Raw genomic sequence first — 17,323 nt, 5'->3', positions numbered from 1 at the left:
CAGTGAACTCTTGCGTCTGATTGGTATATTCTATTAGATCTAAAAATATAGACCAAATTAGTACAAGAGCTCACTGAGCGCTCAATGAATGATTAGATGCATCCAGAAGCACGACCACTCAATGAGCACACAGTGAGCTCTTGTACCCGTTTGGTCTATATTTTTAGATCTAATGGAATATGCCAATCAGGGGGTCGATTCTTCAAACAAGGTGAAAATGACAAAAGTGAGCAAATTTAATAGGTGTTAACCAATGAAATTATCAGTATTCTAGTAAATTTGCTCACTTTTGTAATTTTCACCTCGTTTCAAGATACAGAATCGATCCCCAGATGCAAGAGCTCACTGAGCGCTTAGTGAGCGGTGTTTTTGGATGCACCCATAAAGCTGATTCTACAATGAGTCGGTAGTCGGAAATCTTGACTGCATTCCGTTTCACGCATGATGTGCATAAAACTGGTTCCTACATTAGTTGTATCGCAATGTCGCAAGCGTTATGATCCAATCAGTCGAGTTAGCTTGATGTTGATTGGACCGCAACGCTTGCGACGCTGCGATGCGACTAATGTAGAACCAGCTTTATGTACCATTTATCCTTGTTTAACAATCGGTGACTAACAAAGATAAAAGATACATCATGCGCATCATGCATGAAACGGAACGCAACCCTTAAAGTCTTAACCAATTTTAAGGCCGCAACACAGACTCTTGCATAACGCATAGTGCATAAGCGAATCAACTAATCAGAATCTTTCCTTTCCTTCCATTCCATGGAAAAGAAGAATTTCGATTGGTCGATTCCCTTATGCACTATGCATTATGCGTTATGCGCAAGAGTCTGTGCTGCGGCCATTAACCTAAATAGGTGACTATGATTTTTTATATCTACTAGTTGTTAATTATACAGCGAGTCGTCTAGCTCGATTAATGGGAAGGAATAAAATCGAATTTGGTCAGTTTTAAGAAAATCGGTAGTCTTAGTCGTACAAGTTGACTGTGGCAACTCCACCGATTCACCGATAAGACTTAGGACTACCGACTATCGATTCATTATAGAATCAGCTTTAGGTCTGTTCTTTTTGGCTGAACTTTTGCATTTCATCTTTCTTACTTTTCTCTCCAAGAGGAAAGAAGAGGAAGAAAGATGAACTGGTGCAAAAGTTCAGCCAAAAAGAACAGGCCTATTGTCGTTCTGAATGCACCTGAATGCACCCAATAAAATATACAAAATAAGCAAGTTAAGTAGGTATATAAATACATTAATAGAGAATGCATTGCATGGAAGAGATGATTTTTCTAATTGTAAGATGTACAACATATATCGCAAGATTTTACATATGGTGATGGTACACAAAATTGATATGAAGAGGAGAAATCATTGAGGAATGGTAGCTTATCATTGCTGTCTGAATTATTTCTGATATTTAATAAGCTTCTTGTATTGGACATTGCAGAAGCACAAAGAGCTTTAACATTCTCACTATCATTTTTATTACACAACAGAATTTCTCTTTGACGAGCTTTGTCACAAGCTAATCTACAATACGCAGCTAAAGCTGTCTCCCTAGCTTGATCCGCACAGTAGAATTTTCTAAGGGCAATGTCCATGTCATCCAAATCTGTCAACTTCAACAATGCAGTGTAACCAGGTTCGCAAATTGGATATAATTTCGTCATGCACTCTGGTCTACCCATGCAATTCCACATCATGCATCTATCTTGTAAACCATTCCTTTTGATGCATTCGCATCTGTACATTATGCTTGCTCGAAAATCAAAGAATTTACATGATTTAACAGATTCCTGCAATATTTTTTTATCATTCAATATATCATGTTTCATGAATAAATTTAACATGTAATTTTATAAACAATTAAAAATAATATTTTAAAGGTTAGACTTTTATTAATACAAGTCAAGAACTGCATAATCCTTCAAGAAAAAATAATGAGTGCATCCAGAAGCATGACCACTCATTGAGCGCTCAGTGAGCTCTTGTACCTTTGGTCCATATTTTTAGCTCTAATGGAATATGCCAATCAGATACAAGAGCTCACTGAGCGTTCTGCTTTTCTGGATCCACCCAATGAAAAATATTGCTAAACATTTCTCTAATGAAAATTAACATTACTCACACAGTAAGGTGGAGTACATAAAGATGATTTTGTAGGACAGTATACTATTGGTGAACGAGATGGCTCGTCCCATTCGCATGGTTTCCTACAATATACAAATTCAATAAATTACACTCTCTTATTATTAGTTATGTGGAGTCAAATACAATCTTACTTTCTATCCATTGAACTGATTAAACATTTTAATTGCGCTAGTAAATCACGTCTTCTATCACAATTTGGGTTTTTACCATCGCAAGGCATTTTCTTTTGTAAATTCTATAACGCTCAATATTGGCAATTTTTCTTCTAATTAGGTTTTTTCTTTTTTCTTTTTTCTATATTTGTGTATTTGCAACTTACATGATATTGATATACGTCAAATTTAGAAATTGTATGAATTTAAGAGTATTAGTTAAACGACTTCTTGAGTAACATATTTATTAATTTATTATAAACATCGAGTTTCCTAGCAACTACGTTTAATCCATCAATAGGTGCATTCAGGCTGTGTTCCAAAAGTCACTGCCAGCGCTGAAAATCTAGTTTACGTTACGTATATTATACATTTTCAGCAGTGAATTTTGGAACACAACCTCACTACAACCGCTCACTGAGCGCTCAGTGAGCTCTTGCATCTGATTGGCATATTCCATTAGATCTAAAAATCTAGACTAATTAGTCACTAGATTCATAAAGTACCGCAAACTCGCATCCATTTTGACGCAAAACGCGGCCATTTCGAATTTATGCATTTGTATATACGTACTTTATTTAGGAAAATGAAGCCGTCAAGTATGTAAAATCAATGTTTTTTAATTGTAATTAGTTTATTTATAAACAAAAGAATATGTACAAATGTTTAATTTAAGTGTTTTTTTAGTTTAATATGGGTTTATTTGTTGTAGAAGTTTAGTGTACGAAAGTGTATGAAAGGACACGTAAGTTCAGTTTAAAAGATGAACCACCCAACCACCACGCTTGGAATCGTGTACTATGTGCACTTCGGTCATTTTGACGCAACATTTTCTGAAATCAATTGCACTACTTTAGAAATCTAGTGACTTTATATCTAAAAGGTTGCAACACTTTTTTAAAAATGGGTTTTGGAATGCAGCTTACTCACCGAGCGATTAGTTCTTATTTGTCGATCCATGAATAAGAATCAATCGCTCGTTGAGCAAGCTGCATTCCGAACAGGGCCTCCAATCTCCCCTCTTGTTTCGGCGTTACCACCGTTAGTGGCGCTGCCACTAACTGTATGACACCCGGAAATACGGAACTAATATTCAATATGGCTGCTATATATATAGGTTGTCATGGAATATATATTAGGCATATATAGGGTGTCTTTAATCATCCGCAATCGGGATGCACTACAAGATTAATTAATAATTAATTTAATATTTAATTTATTAACTATGTTGCAGATCAACAAATTATTACGTTCGATAAATTCAAAATAAAACGCTTGATCTTGTAGTGCATCCCGATTGTGGATGATTTGATCAACAAATTATTACGTTCGATAAATTCAAAATAAAACGCTTGATCTTGTAGTGCATCCCGATTGTGGATGATTAGAGATATCCTGTATATATACGTACATATATATCACGCTGAATCGCAAATCGCTGAATCAAGCCCAAGACAATGGCTGCGTTCAGCAGAACGTTCGTTTTGCAACTGTTAGAAGTTTCCTTCGCGCTGATTGGATCATACTTTTAGATCTAGAAGAATGGTCCTATCTCAGCAGACAATCATAAAACGGTTGCAAAACTGTTGAGTCTGCTGAACGCAGCTAATGCGAGGGAATAGCGATAGCGATAACACGATTTCAATCTATCAGAAATCGGATACACCGGAATACACAGTTTCTAATAGGTTGAAATGAAACTATGTTATCGCTATCGCTATTCCCTCCCATTGTCTTGGGCTTCACTGTGAACATGAACATCCTGTGAATAACATCCATGTTGATTTTAAGTCATATTAAATATTAGTTCCACATTTCCGGGTGTCATACAGCGGCGGCGCCACTAACGGTGGTACCAGCAGTTGAAGTCCTGATTCCGAAACCCATCGAAAAAAAATGTTGCAACCTTTATTAGGCCCCGACTATATGTAATTGAATGTGTATGTATAAAATCATACATATTCAATTTTGTTATATTAGACAAGCTTTCAACTTTTATAATTTTACACTATTATTTAAAATAAAAAATAAAGTATTTTCATAATGTAATTTGTGTAATTATTATGTAACAGAAATTTATAGATTTAGAAAAATAAACTTATATTTATTTTGCATAATTAATATCACACGTTTTACATATCCACATATTAAATTTTTATATTACACTATACATAAACATTATATTACATTACAAACTGTAATGAATAAATTTATACATATCTTTTCTAATTTTTAATAAAATACCCTCTTCATTTAATTTTGAAATTAAAACACTTAAATTGTCCATTAAAATATTTTCAGATACTGCAAGTGCTTCCAATTCTTTCACTGAAAATATTTGTTCTTTACCTGCAGTTACCTTTTTTTCTAGCATCTTTATGAATGTTTTTAGCTGTAAGAAAGAATTAAATAAAGAATATAAAGTACTACAGACATTTGAATCTTTCATATAAATATAATTTACTATATATGTAAAAACACGTACACACACGTACGTAAGCACAATTTACCTTTCTGTTTGTCAATTTTCCATGAGAATGTAATTTTGGCATTACATCACGATCATCTTCTATTGTATCTATCATTGCATATCGCAATATATCTATTACGTCCAATGCATCTGATTCAGTTGCTTCCATACGTAATTCCAGTTTTGCTCTAGCCTATAATAAAATGATATAAATTATCTCATTTGATATATTTTGATTTATGACACATAAAAAAATAAAGTATTAAACCTCAGTTAATCGAATCATAGCTTCTAATTGTCTGTTGAATATTGGTATGCTATTAAATTGCTCATTTTTCGCTCGAAGTTCTAAATAATAATTTTGTAATACTGTTGCGGCTTCAATGGATAATTTCGGTTTCACATATTCTCGGGCATAGGAAATATAAGTTCGAAGAATAGGCTGTGGTATAATTTCAGAGGCCAATGGCAACATCAGCTTTTTTCTGAAAATATTTATTTCGCAATTAAATTCATTATTTTATTTAAAATAAAAATAATTACAACAATATTAAGGAATTGGAAATAAAGGTCCTAAACGATCAAGCTAGAAATTTAGTGCCAAAATAATTCTATGTGAATTTGTATATTATGTATCCAATTCCTCAAACTGCGTGCCGAATTTATTTTCAGTCTTGAAACGCAATTCTAAAGCCGCGTATACACCTAGCGAACAAACACCGAACGCGAATGTTCGGACATTCGTGTTTATTTTGTGCGAACAGTTTATTCTTTTTCTTGATTGCACCGAATACTAACATTCCATCAGATTCAATATTTATTGCACATAGCAATTAAACTTGTGCAACTTTTATGTAACAAATAACAACACAAAGTTTTGTGTTCGCTGTTTGTTCAATGTTCGTTCTAGGTATATACATGGCTTAATAGAACTAAAGTAATAATATCACACATTAAATTGACGAGCAATTTAATTACATTAATGTTCATAAGGCATCTTAGATTAATCTTAATATTCTGATGCTGATAATCATCCTATAAAATCTGTAAATAATTTTATTGTGAAAAATATTACTTCAGCTGGGCATCAAACCCGGATCGTTTTGCATTCCTTACAAGCGTCCTAAGCCTTTAGACCACCGAGGCTTTATAATATTCTTCATAATAACTTATACATAAGGCGTCCTGAATTCAATTCGCCAAACTTCGGGAGCGTGTAGGAAATCGATAAACTAAAAAAAAGTCCTTTAGAGGTATGCTCGTTTTTGCTTCGTTTTAGAGAAAATCGCAAAAAAGACTAAACGTAATTTTCGAAATATTATTATTTTCAAAGAAGAATATTATTGTTTTTGTGTACGATTTTAGCGATAATGCTTCAGAGACAATGCGAAATAGATAAGAATATGCGCGCTGACTTCCAGACAGAAGAGTGCTGGATCGGTGAGTCATTACGTTGACCGGATCAAGTGTTTGGCTGCAACACGAGCTGTTCGTACATGATGCAATGCATCTGTATGCATTGTTGCAAGAGGCCAACATTTTGAACAATATCTGCATTGAGCAAGTACTCAATTAGTACGCAATATACTTAAAAAATAGTTTTTAAACATTTATTTAATGTTTTTACATATTAAAAATATTAAAAAAAATATTTTTTTAATATTTATTTAATGTAAAAATATTTAAAAAATATTTTTTAAATATTGTGTGCTGATTGTGACAATGTGAATAAATAAGTGTAAATGAATAAGTAATAAATAAATATAAAAATGAAAACTACGTTTCGTCTTTTTAGCAATTTTCTCCAAAACTCTCTCATCCTCTTTAGGATGCTTACCAGTATTAAAATATTAAGATCAATCTAAAATGCCTTATGAGCATCAATATAATTAAATTGCTTGTCAATTTAATTAATTGTGATATTACTACTCTAGTACTGTTAGAATTGCGTTTTAAGACTAAAAATAAATTCGGTGCGCAGTTTGAGAAATTGGATATATGTATAGCATATAAATTCACACAAAATTATTTCAGTACTAAAGATCCAATTTGACCGTTTAGGGCCTTTATTTCCAATTCGTTGTGTCACATTACAACTTTAATTAAGACTTCTGAGTAGTCACCACAGTGACTATGTGTTATCATAAAACCAAAAATAACACTTAAAATTAAAAATAACGTTAAAGTTTCCTGCATGCCATTTCTAAATAAAAAGTGTCTGAACAAAATAATGAGATCACTTAAAATACTTGTAAAAATGTGCCAAAGCTATCCTTATCTCTCCCCTTCTTGACAGTTAGTAAACAGTTATAAGACACGTTAATGCCTGTTTCCACCAATGCAAATTAATTTTAATCTCATTTTTACTTACTTTTCATCTTTTTCTAAATTTGATCTTTTTAAAAATGAGAAAAAGATGAAGAGTAAATTGGACCGAGATTAAAATTATTCTACATTGGTGGAAATATAGATATAGGTACAGGAAAATAGACTACGTATGCGCATTGAGTAAACACTGGTAAATGCACTTCACATGTTCTTTACGACTATATACTGTCGGGAGGGGGGAGGGTGTAAAGAGCTGTTTTTCATTTTTAATTTTTATAAGTACCTTCCGCTGGCGGACGCAGGGTCTTGTGTGACCCGCGAGTTAGAATTGTTTACTTTTTTCAGCTGTGAAGAAAATGAATAAATGGATATTTGTTTCTATGATAAATATGTTTTTCTTTCTCCTTCTACATATTTTATACATATTATAATTAAAAAAACTGCTTTTCAAACGTTTTAAAACAATTTCATTCTTGGGTTACTTTTGACCCTGCGTTCGCTGTGCGTGCGAATATCACGACATCCGCTGTCCGAGAGTTAAATCTTGTTGTTTCGTTTTACTCAAATTCTCTTTACTTGACGTGCAAGAAACTTCAACATGTGTTATTTTTGACTCATGACGTCTCGATATAATTGCCGCAACGACTATTCAGAGCCTTACATATAACTAATGTTATTTTTTAAATCAATAAACATATATAATATACATATATAAAAGATGTCTTACATAAAGTGTTATTTGTTATATGGCGATACTCCATTTTTTAAATGGAACAATATGTAAATTTGTGCATTTCATTGATAGATTTTACTTAATATGACAACATCTATTTAAAACATTTCTTTTTCCATTTTGCTTTTCCTATTTCTCCTAATAAGACAAGTTAAATTAATTGAATTTATGAAGAAAATTATTAATAACGAAATTTGACAATTATTGCTGTTAATAAAACAACCTATTTTATAAAAAAAAATGGAATATCCCTTTCTTACTCCTTTTTGGAAGACTAGAAATAGTCCCCCCCCCCCTCCCCATCTCGTTGTCATTTAAAAATTTTTTAATATCTCAACTAGAGAAGTTTCATAAACATTATTTCGCCGTCTTTAATGGTTTTGAAAAAAATACTGTAACATCTAAATTTTGGGCTGTATAATGTACAAAATTAATATCATTATCTCTTACCTCAAAGCACATTCATTGTGGAAAAATAATTTCGTAACTTCTTCATTGGAATTTGTATGTGAATTGGTATGAACGGTCATGATATGTTTACATAATAGATTATCAAAATGCTATTACATATGAAGAAAAAAATAATTATAATAATTATTATACAAAGAGTCCTATTTTAAATAGTCTAGCCAAATATCTTAAAAATTGAGCCCGATAAACAAAAATGTTTTATATAATTTTATTTAAAAAATGGCAATGACCTTAGAAGGGGATTCTCTTAATAAAATTATTTCATTTTCTCGAAATATACATATGTATTTAAGAATATTTTCTGTGAAGTTTTAAGAATACAAAGAATTAACGGAGCAGAAGTGGTTTAAATATAAAAGCGCGTGATCCGAAATACCATCACCGAGTCGCACCATGGCCAGCTAAAATTACAGGAGAATACTGATATATATAATATAATAATATATGTGTTGAATTTTTTATATCATGAGTTATTTAAGAACGATTGAAATTTCCATGTTTTATTCTTAATGTCTCTTATTTTATTGTTTATATTCTGTTTTATATTTATTTATTATATTTTTTTATCCTATTAATAACAATTTTTATTTGACTTCTCACACGCTTTCATAACGTCTTAATATAAGCACGTCGCAATAATTGTATCATCATTAACATGCTTGTAACATAAGTTTCTATCCAAATATTTTAATGATAATTTGATTATTATAAAATTTAGTTTGTTGTATTTAATATTATAGATAATCTTAAATGTACTGGTTTGAGTACTCAGTTAACGACAGACGACATTTAAAATTTTAGCATTTGACGATTAAATAATAATAGCGACTGTATATTATATTCTGCTGTAATTGGCTAATTATTCCAGATAAATTTTGTTAATTCTACACTGAGGATGATCCAATACGAAGGATCAAAACCTCTACAATTTGTTTCACTTCAAATATATAGATTTTTTACATATACGATCAACTTGTGTTTGGCTCATATTGGCTTTTACATCCTTCTTGTGATTTTCTTAACTTATTGACACGATTACAAGAACTATTGAACCGAATGACATGAAATTTTACTACAATACGCAGTATACATGTAGTTTTTGCCCCTACCTTAAAGTTACATATTTATCTTTTTATAACATTAAGGGGATACTAAAGTCATCTGTATTATCGACTAAACTATATAATTTTTATGTAACAATTACTTTTTTCCTCTTTTATAGATTCTCCCTTTCCAGGATTAAAGTATACACGTTAATACGTGTTTGTGAAGTGGAGTTTATGCCGAGAACAACAGTAAATTTCGAAATTGAGATCTTTATCATTTCTTAGTCCAACATGGTGCTCTAGAGATGTCACGTCGTGAAAACATTTGCTTAATATAAAAGCTGTACAATCTGTACTTACGAAATAGTAGTCCATAGACTATATTCATACTAGTAGTTTGCACGAAGAAACAACATGGAGTTCTTAGAATTAAACTTAGACATCCAATTAAAAAATGTTTTCGTTATACGAATGTGTGTTTGAGATATTGGTGTAGTAGTATGTAGTGATATGTCAATGACGTAAATCGCCTGTATGTAAGTCCTACTTACATGACTAATTGTCTTTAGGATCCCCTTAAAAGTTAAAAAAAATCATTTTTATAAAGTTCTTTTTCAAATTTGACTTTACTAATTTTATTTTACTATAGGCGAATTGAATCTATATTTTAAGAAACTTTTTTATTTTTTTGTTTCAGAGCAATGGAAAATTTGGAATCGTGTCGATAGTTAACATAGCGCTCTTAAAAGGATGACTAAATTTGTTTTATAATTACAAACTGGATCGACCAAAATTATTTATTTAAATAAAATAAATGTTATAAATTTAACTAAAATAGTTTTTTTTACCTTTTATAGTAAATAGACTTTTATAGTAGATAGATATAAATTTTAGTTAATTAGTTGTGCAGTTTCTTTGAAAAAATTTTTTTAATTTGTCTTAAAAACAGTCTTCAGCAAAAGAATACCTCTTTTAAAAATAAATTTTTTGAAAAATTAATTTTACATTATTTATTCTTCCCCAGATCATACATTAATTTTTGTCTAAAACATTTTTACCTTTTGGCTCAGTTTTTAAGATATTCTACTAGATTGTTTGAAGTAGGATATCCTGCTAAAAACCGTTCTATATGTTGTACTAATATTTTATTTACGAATATTTACCTTATTTGGTTTATCTAATAATAAAAAAATTAAATCAAATCGTGAGAGAATAGGTTGACTTATATGCAAATTTTCATTTACTGTTTTGCTTTTATCATATTGGCCTCCAATAGGATTAGCCGCTGCCAGAATTGATATCCGTGCAGGAAGGGAACATATCACACCTGATTTTGCAACAGTAATGCTTTGTTGTTCCATTGATTCTAATAATGCCTGGAATAATACATGTAAAAATAATTTAGTCATTTGACAATCTTGCGTTTCGCGGGTTTTCTCCGTGTTCAGATCCATTCTTGAATTCCAAGAATCTGAACACGGAGAAAACCCGCGAAACGCAAGATTGTCACATAGATAACACCCGTGAAAGCCTCAAGAATATAATTTAGTCATTTATAAAGCTTTATATTATACCAATATAATTAAAAAATGATTTATTAAAAATGTTAAAATTGCTGACATTACAGTTCCTACATTAATAACATTCATTTATTGCACATATTTTAGTATGCTTTCTATATTACAAACAATATCCATGTTACTTTACTTGATGCTGAGAGCACATTTTATCGAATTCATCAATGCAGCAGCAACCTTGATCTGCTAAAACTAAAGCACCAGGTTCTAAAGCAAAATCATTTGATCCCGTTTCTTTTGTAAGAGTTACTGTCAATCCAGAGGATGTACTTGAATTGCCACAGATGTATACACCTTTTAACAATATTTATATTTCCATATAAAATACTTATATACATAAAGAAGCTTAGAAAACTATTAGTTTTCTCATGTATACCTTTTGCAGATATTCGAGCACAAGCTTGTAACATTTGTGATTTGCCAAGACCAGGATCTCCGACTAATAGAATATGTATATCATCTCGTAATTGCGTTTGTTTTGCATTACCTCCAAATAAACTCAATATTAATCCAGCTTTAACTATCTCATGGCCGTATATATTAGGACATAACGAATGTACTAATAATGCAAAAAGATTTGGTTTTTTATATATGTCCTGTATATAAGAAAAAACAAATTGTCAGAATGTAAAATTAGCTTCATTTTATATTTAACAGAAAAAAGTACCTGTATAGCTAAATAATTTTTTAAAGAAATTTCAGTGCTCATAGAACTTTTATTTTGATACCTATGCTTGTTATTAACAACCGTTATCGCTTTCATGTATAACGAAAATGGAGTTCCAACTTGTACTTTATTTGTACCATCATCGACTCCTAAAACCTAACGTAATACGTTATACAAATAATGTTTCTTCTTTCTCTTTGTTTTAGTGTATTAAATACAGAGTTGCCACAGAAAATGAATTTTAAAATTTCCTGACTTCCAGGTTTTCCAGATGAAAATGGAAAATTTTTCATGACCAATATAAAATATGTAAATTTTAACATTCATCGAATCAAGAATTGTAGAAAAGCTAGTCTATATTAAAAACAACGCAAAAGAAGCTTAGTAGCATAATAAAATTTTGAGTGTAAATTCAAGCCAACAAAAAATTAATTAGTATTGGAAAAAAGAATGCAGTTATAAAAAAGGGCGATCAAATAAAAATATTAAATAAAATATAAATTTTAATTATATTTTATTAAAATCGTTTAAAATGCGCGAGTTTTGAACGTATTTGACTATAAAAACATCAGATATAATATTTAAAAAATTATAACAATTATTTGGAATAGGAGCAATTTAAGGGAATTTTGAGCAAATTTCGAAATTCTCGATTTTTCTATATTTTCCCCTGATTTTTCCTGATTTTCCATGACCAATTTTAATTTTTCTGACTTTTCCCGATTTTCCCGGTCTGTGACAACCTTGTAAATAGATATATTTAAATATATAAATAAATTCGTTTTTTTTATTAATAGATGTATGTTATTATTATAGTTAATTTTACTTATATAATACAAATATACAGAAGAGAAGAATTTTTTAATTTAAAATACAAGATATTATTTTTATAATAATTTTTTTAGAAATACCTTGATTATGCCTGTAAGTGTTATATCATCACCAGGCATACAGATATTGACTAAATCATCTAAAAGTTCTACATCAAGTACTTTAGGTACTTTACTTTTATTCTCCTGCAAGATGATGTTGTTACATATTAATATTATATGTATATACAATTTTATAAATATTTTATATAAAAATAATTGGACATTTCGTTTATATACAAAATAGTACAATGTATTTAAAATATATACAGGATATATAAAAAGTATCAGGACGGCGAAATATCTCGAAAACTAAATATTTTAGGAAAAAATGTTTTAGATAAAAGTTGTAGGGTAGTAGTTTTGTAACGTTATTTCAAAAGACCTATTTACTGGCTTACAATGAGTTTAACGTTGGGTGGCGTCGCTCCCCAAGTCAAGATCACGTCGATTATTTTAAATGGAACCCCCTATTTTTCATTACATATTCTTATAGCTCACCTTGAAAGCTTTTCAAAACACTACAATAAAATATTTTGTCATTAAGTATTTTTCGAGTTATAAGGCTCAAAAGTTACAATACAGCCGGTATTTAGCATTACACAAGATGTCCGACCGACGGCTAAAATCTCTTGAACGTTGTTCAGGATCATGTTCTGGATAACATTTGTCAAGATCAAGGCCATTGAAGGTTGTATCTCTTATTTTCATTTTTACATAAAAATGAATGATAAATCTTCAGATTAGGGGATCCCCCCAATGACCTTGACCTTGACATATGTTGTCAAGGTCATGACCCCGAGTGACCTCCAACAAGTTAGCTGTCGCTCACGCTTTTTATTCGTTAAAAAGTTATTAACAAGAAAAATTTTTTAAATATTGTCTCTTTTTTACTATATAAAACAGAAACAAGATTCATCCCACTTGCTAAGATCCATCTGCTAAGAAAAGTTACTCTTTTAAACTTCTTTTGTTAATAATTTTTTAACGAATAACATTATTATTCAAATCTTATTTTATTTTTTAAGACTTTATATATGTTTACTCAAACATTTTCTGCTTTAAAAACACAAATTCTTCGCTTTAAAACCACACTTTTTTTCTTTCAAAACATAAATTCTCTGTTTTTAAAAAAACAAATTCTCTGTTTTAAAGACACAAATTCTTTGTTAAAGATACAAAAATTATATAGGAAATTATATAAGAAAATATTTTGCGCTGTTAAAGCAGGAAATTTGTTTCATGGGAGCGCAATTGTGTCCAAAAGTTAGGCTTTTTTTTGACACAACTGTGCTCTGAAATATGTAAAATATGTAAAAACACAAAAACTATATAAGAAATAATATAATAAAATATTTTGCGTTGTTAAAGCAGGGAATTTCATCGGAACACAAAAGTTAGGTTTTATTGGTGAACTTTTTATGTTAATAACTTTTTAACAAATAACTAAAACTTGTTGGAGGTCACTCGAGGTCGTGACAACATATGTAAAGGTCATTGGGGAGGGGTCCCCTAATCTGAAGATTTATCATTCATTTTTACGTAAAAATGAAAATAAGAGGTACAACCTCCAATGGCCTTGATCTTGACAAATGTTATCCAGAACATGATCCTGAACAACGTTCAAGAGATTTTAGCCGTTGGTCGGACAACTTGCGTAATGTTAATGCCGGCTGTATTGTAACTTTCAAGCCTTATAACTCGAAAAATACTTAATGAAAAAATATTTTATTGTATTGTTTTGAAAAGCTCTCGAGGTAAGCTACAAGAATATGCAATGAAAAATAGGGGGTCCCATTTTAAAAAATTGACGTGACCTTGACCTGGCCACAGTATAAATAAAAACAGTACTTTCACTCTGTGTCGGCACCTTTGATCTGACGCAAACGACCGCCATGATGAAAATTGTGTATGAGTACCTATAAGAGCGAAGAATCTTAGGGAATAGAAAAACTGATTGGTGCACCGTTGTTAATTGCGCTGTGCGCAGAACGATGATCACCGTTTTTGGTTGAAACTACTGTTTTTACCTGTACTGTGACCTGGCTTTGGCGACGTCACTCAAGGTCAAACTCATTGCGCTAGTAAATAAATCTTTTGAAACTCTACAACTTTTATCTGAAACACTTTTTCCTAAAATGCTTAGTTCTCGAGATATTTCGCCGTCTCGATACTTTTTATACACCCAATCTTTCTAAGATTACAAAAAATGTATTAAGTGTGACTACTATAACATATTAAAATATAGAAAATGATTCTTAGATAAGTGTAAAAAAATTTAAGGGAATATTTCTTGATCTATTTTATGAAGAGAAAAGATCCTATGAACATATGTTCTAAAGTTTTAAGCGCTTTTATTATCCATACAAACGCCTCTAGCGGATATAAAAATGTTTCATTGGTACTGGAAAATGATTCTTGATACCACATGTACTAGTAAGAACATTAAATTTGATTGAAATATTTCTAAGCGTTTTTTAGATTTTCGAAATTTTTATATTTCTTTTCTCAACTGTGACACCCTGTATTTTGAAAACAAAGCACCCCCTCAAAGCTATATACCTTTGTCTGAAACATTTTTTTCTAAGATCAAAAATAAAAAAGAGTTATTTGGGTGGGATTGAAATGGGACAACCTGACATTGAAATGGGACACCCTGTATAATATCATTTATGCTTATCTATTTATCTATATTTAGAGAGAGATAAATAGATTAGTTAAACGAAAAATCAATAGCCAATCTATTTCTTTCTATTAAACGATGTTAAAGGAGAGAGAATGAGAGGGAGATACCGTCTTCACATTCCTCTCTCATTTTTATTGATTATATTTGATCCATCCCAGGAAAAAATGAAAAAAATTTCATTATATATGTGTGGATCAAATTAAATCAAATAAGATCAAATTGTATCTTATGAGATTTAGTTTTTGTATAATCAGATCTTCAGAAATCTAGCTTGGCTTCACATGATTGATGTTATATACATTAAGATCTAAATAGATAATCTGCGATATAAATAAAATACATATATTGAATATAAAGAAAGCATATTGTAGATCTACGAGAATATATTAATATATATGAATATTTAACTTTATACAATGAAACTAAATGTAATAAATATTAGATCTACAGATATAATAATATCAAAGAAGATAGATATATATGTACAAGTGTAATCTGATAAAAATTGACATACATATCTACAGAGATCTATAGAGATATAATAATATCAAAAATAGATCTACAATCTTGGCCAAAGGTATAAGGCAGTAAGGCACAATTGCAATTTTGTCGCATTTTACGAAAAGTTAAGTATCTTGACGAAAAAAAATCTCAGAGGTTTTCAACCACGCATTTTAAAGCTAAAAATATATTATATCTAATGAGATAAATGTTTATATATTAGGATATAAATAGATCAAAGTATATCTACATCGATCTACTTTGATCAGATCAAAATGAAGATCTCTTAAGATCTCTTTTTAGATCTAATAAGATCTACATATATATATATACAGTGAAATCTTATATAGTAGTAGTGTGAAATCTTCATTTTATCCCGGGATACTATTTGGAAACGGATGGCACAGTCCATTCTATATGTCTTTGGTTTAAACCAAAACATACAAATACATACTATTGATATACTCTTACTATTATTATAAAAGATAAAAATTAATTTTAATTATTTTTAAAAATTATTAATATTTAATTATTAATTTTAACATTTAAATTTATTTTGTATACTTGTATAATGCTGAATTACCTGTTCATCATTTAACGGTTCTTGAATTCTAATTATTTGACATAAAACAGTTTTTGTATAAGATGAATCTAAAATTGGATAAAATTTTGATATACCACACATATCACATTTTTTTGGCAATGTATACATTTCTTGCCGCTGTTTGACTAACTTTTGCAAGTGACATTTGGAACAGGCAAATACTATCCATCGTGCAAGATATCTTACTCTGCTAACTCTTATTACACAGCCTCTGGTGGATATCAATTTCTCTGTAACCATTTTTATAAAGTAACATTTATTGTTCAGTTGCAAGAAAAAATACAAACAAGAATTATTTTTATTACATATCCTTTCTAATAAAAATCTATATTTTTATATACACATATAAAAAATATATATAATAGTATGTCTGTATACGTGTGCGCATGCTGTATGTACTATTTGTATATACATGCATGTATGTATATATAGGATGTTCGATAAGTTTTGACAAATCGCTCGTGCGTAAATAGAACGGACTAAACTGAGTCGAAAAGTCCTCTACCATTTTACAATTTTCGCAACAGTTAACAAAATATTAATTACTACAAATCGCTATGTGAATTTTAGTTTTCAATAATTTTTTATTCAAATACTATCAACTGTACAAAAAAAGAACAAGAGACAAAAATTGTTTATTTTTTTTTTATAAAATTTTGAAAATTTTTCCAAAATTTTTTAATACCGTATTTTTTCATGTTAATAAAAGTAGTTGCCAATAAGAAAATATAGAACTAAAAAGTTGATAAAAAATTCTTAAAACATTCTTAGAGCTCTATGAGAAGAAAATAAATAATTTTTGTCTCTTACTGTTTTTCTGTAAAGTTGATAGTATTTGAGTAAAAAATTATTGAAAACCAATATATATATATATACAGGGTGTTTCCAAATTAAATGGCAAAACTTCGGGAGCGTGTAGAGGAGTAAAAAACTAAGAAAAAAAGTCCTATAGACATATGCTTCTTTTTGCTTTGTTTCGCAGGAAATCACGAAAAAAGAAAAAAATATATTTAATTTATTATTTTAATTATTTTATTTATAAACTTTTTAATGAAGATTTT

At 30.0% G+C, this 17,323-nt stretch overlaps 1 protein-coding gene across 1 annotated transcript in view; it reads right to left on the bottom strand.

Moving 5' to 3' along the window:
- Window positions 1-1,277: 1,277 nt before the first annotated feature.
- LOC108724094 (DNA helicase MCM8) overlaps window positions 1,278-17,323 on the bottom strand; it is a 19,838-nt gene continuing 3,792 nt past the window's right edge. The window contains exons 3-14 of the mRNA XM_018450266.1: window positions 16,242-16,492; window positions 12,514-12,618; window positions 11,603-11,758; window positions 11,312-11,531; window positions 11,066-11,229; window positions 10,522-10,734; window positions 8,292-8,401; window positions 5,049-5,265; window positions 4,821-4,973; window positions 1,527-1,803; window positions 1,422-1,457; window positions 1,278-1,364 (exon numbers count right to left, since the gene is read on the bottom strand). Of these exons, the coding sequence (XP_018305768.1) occupies window positions 1,297-1,364; window positions 1,422-1,457; window positions 1,527-1,803; window positions 4,821-4,973; window positions 5,049-5,265; window positions 8,292-8,401; window positions 10,522-10,734; window positions 11,066-11,229; window positions 11,312-11,531; window positions 11,603-11,758; window positions 12,514-12,618; window positions 16,242-16,492 (1,970 nt within the window). The 3' untranslated portion in view covers window positions 1,278-1,296. The remainder of the gene's footprint in view (window positions 1,365-1,421; window positions 1,458-1,526; window positions 1,804-4,820; window positions 4,974-5,048; window positions 5,266-8,291; window positions 8,402-10,521; window positions 10,735-11,065; window positions 11,230-11,311; window positions 11,532-11,602; window positions 11,759-12,513; window positions 12,619-16,241; window positions 16,493-17,323) is intronic.

Source organism: Mycetomoellerius zeteki, unplaced genomic scaffold (genome assembly GCF_001594055.1).
Source record: "Mycetomoellerius zeteki isolate Tzet28-1 unplaced genomic scaffold, Tzet1.0 scaffold274, whole genome shotgun sequence".
In the NCBI taxonomy this organism is placed as follows: Eukaryota; Metazoa; Arthropoda; class Insecta; order Hymenoptera; family Formicidae; genus Mycetomoellerius; species Mycetomoellerius zeteki.
This window is presented reverse-complemented; position numbering and strand designations above follow the sequence as displayed.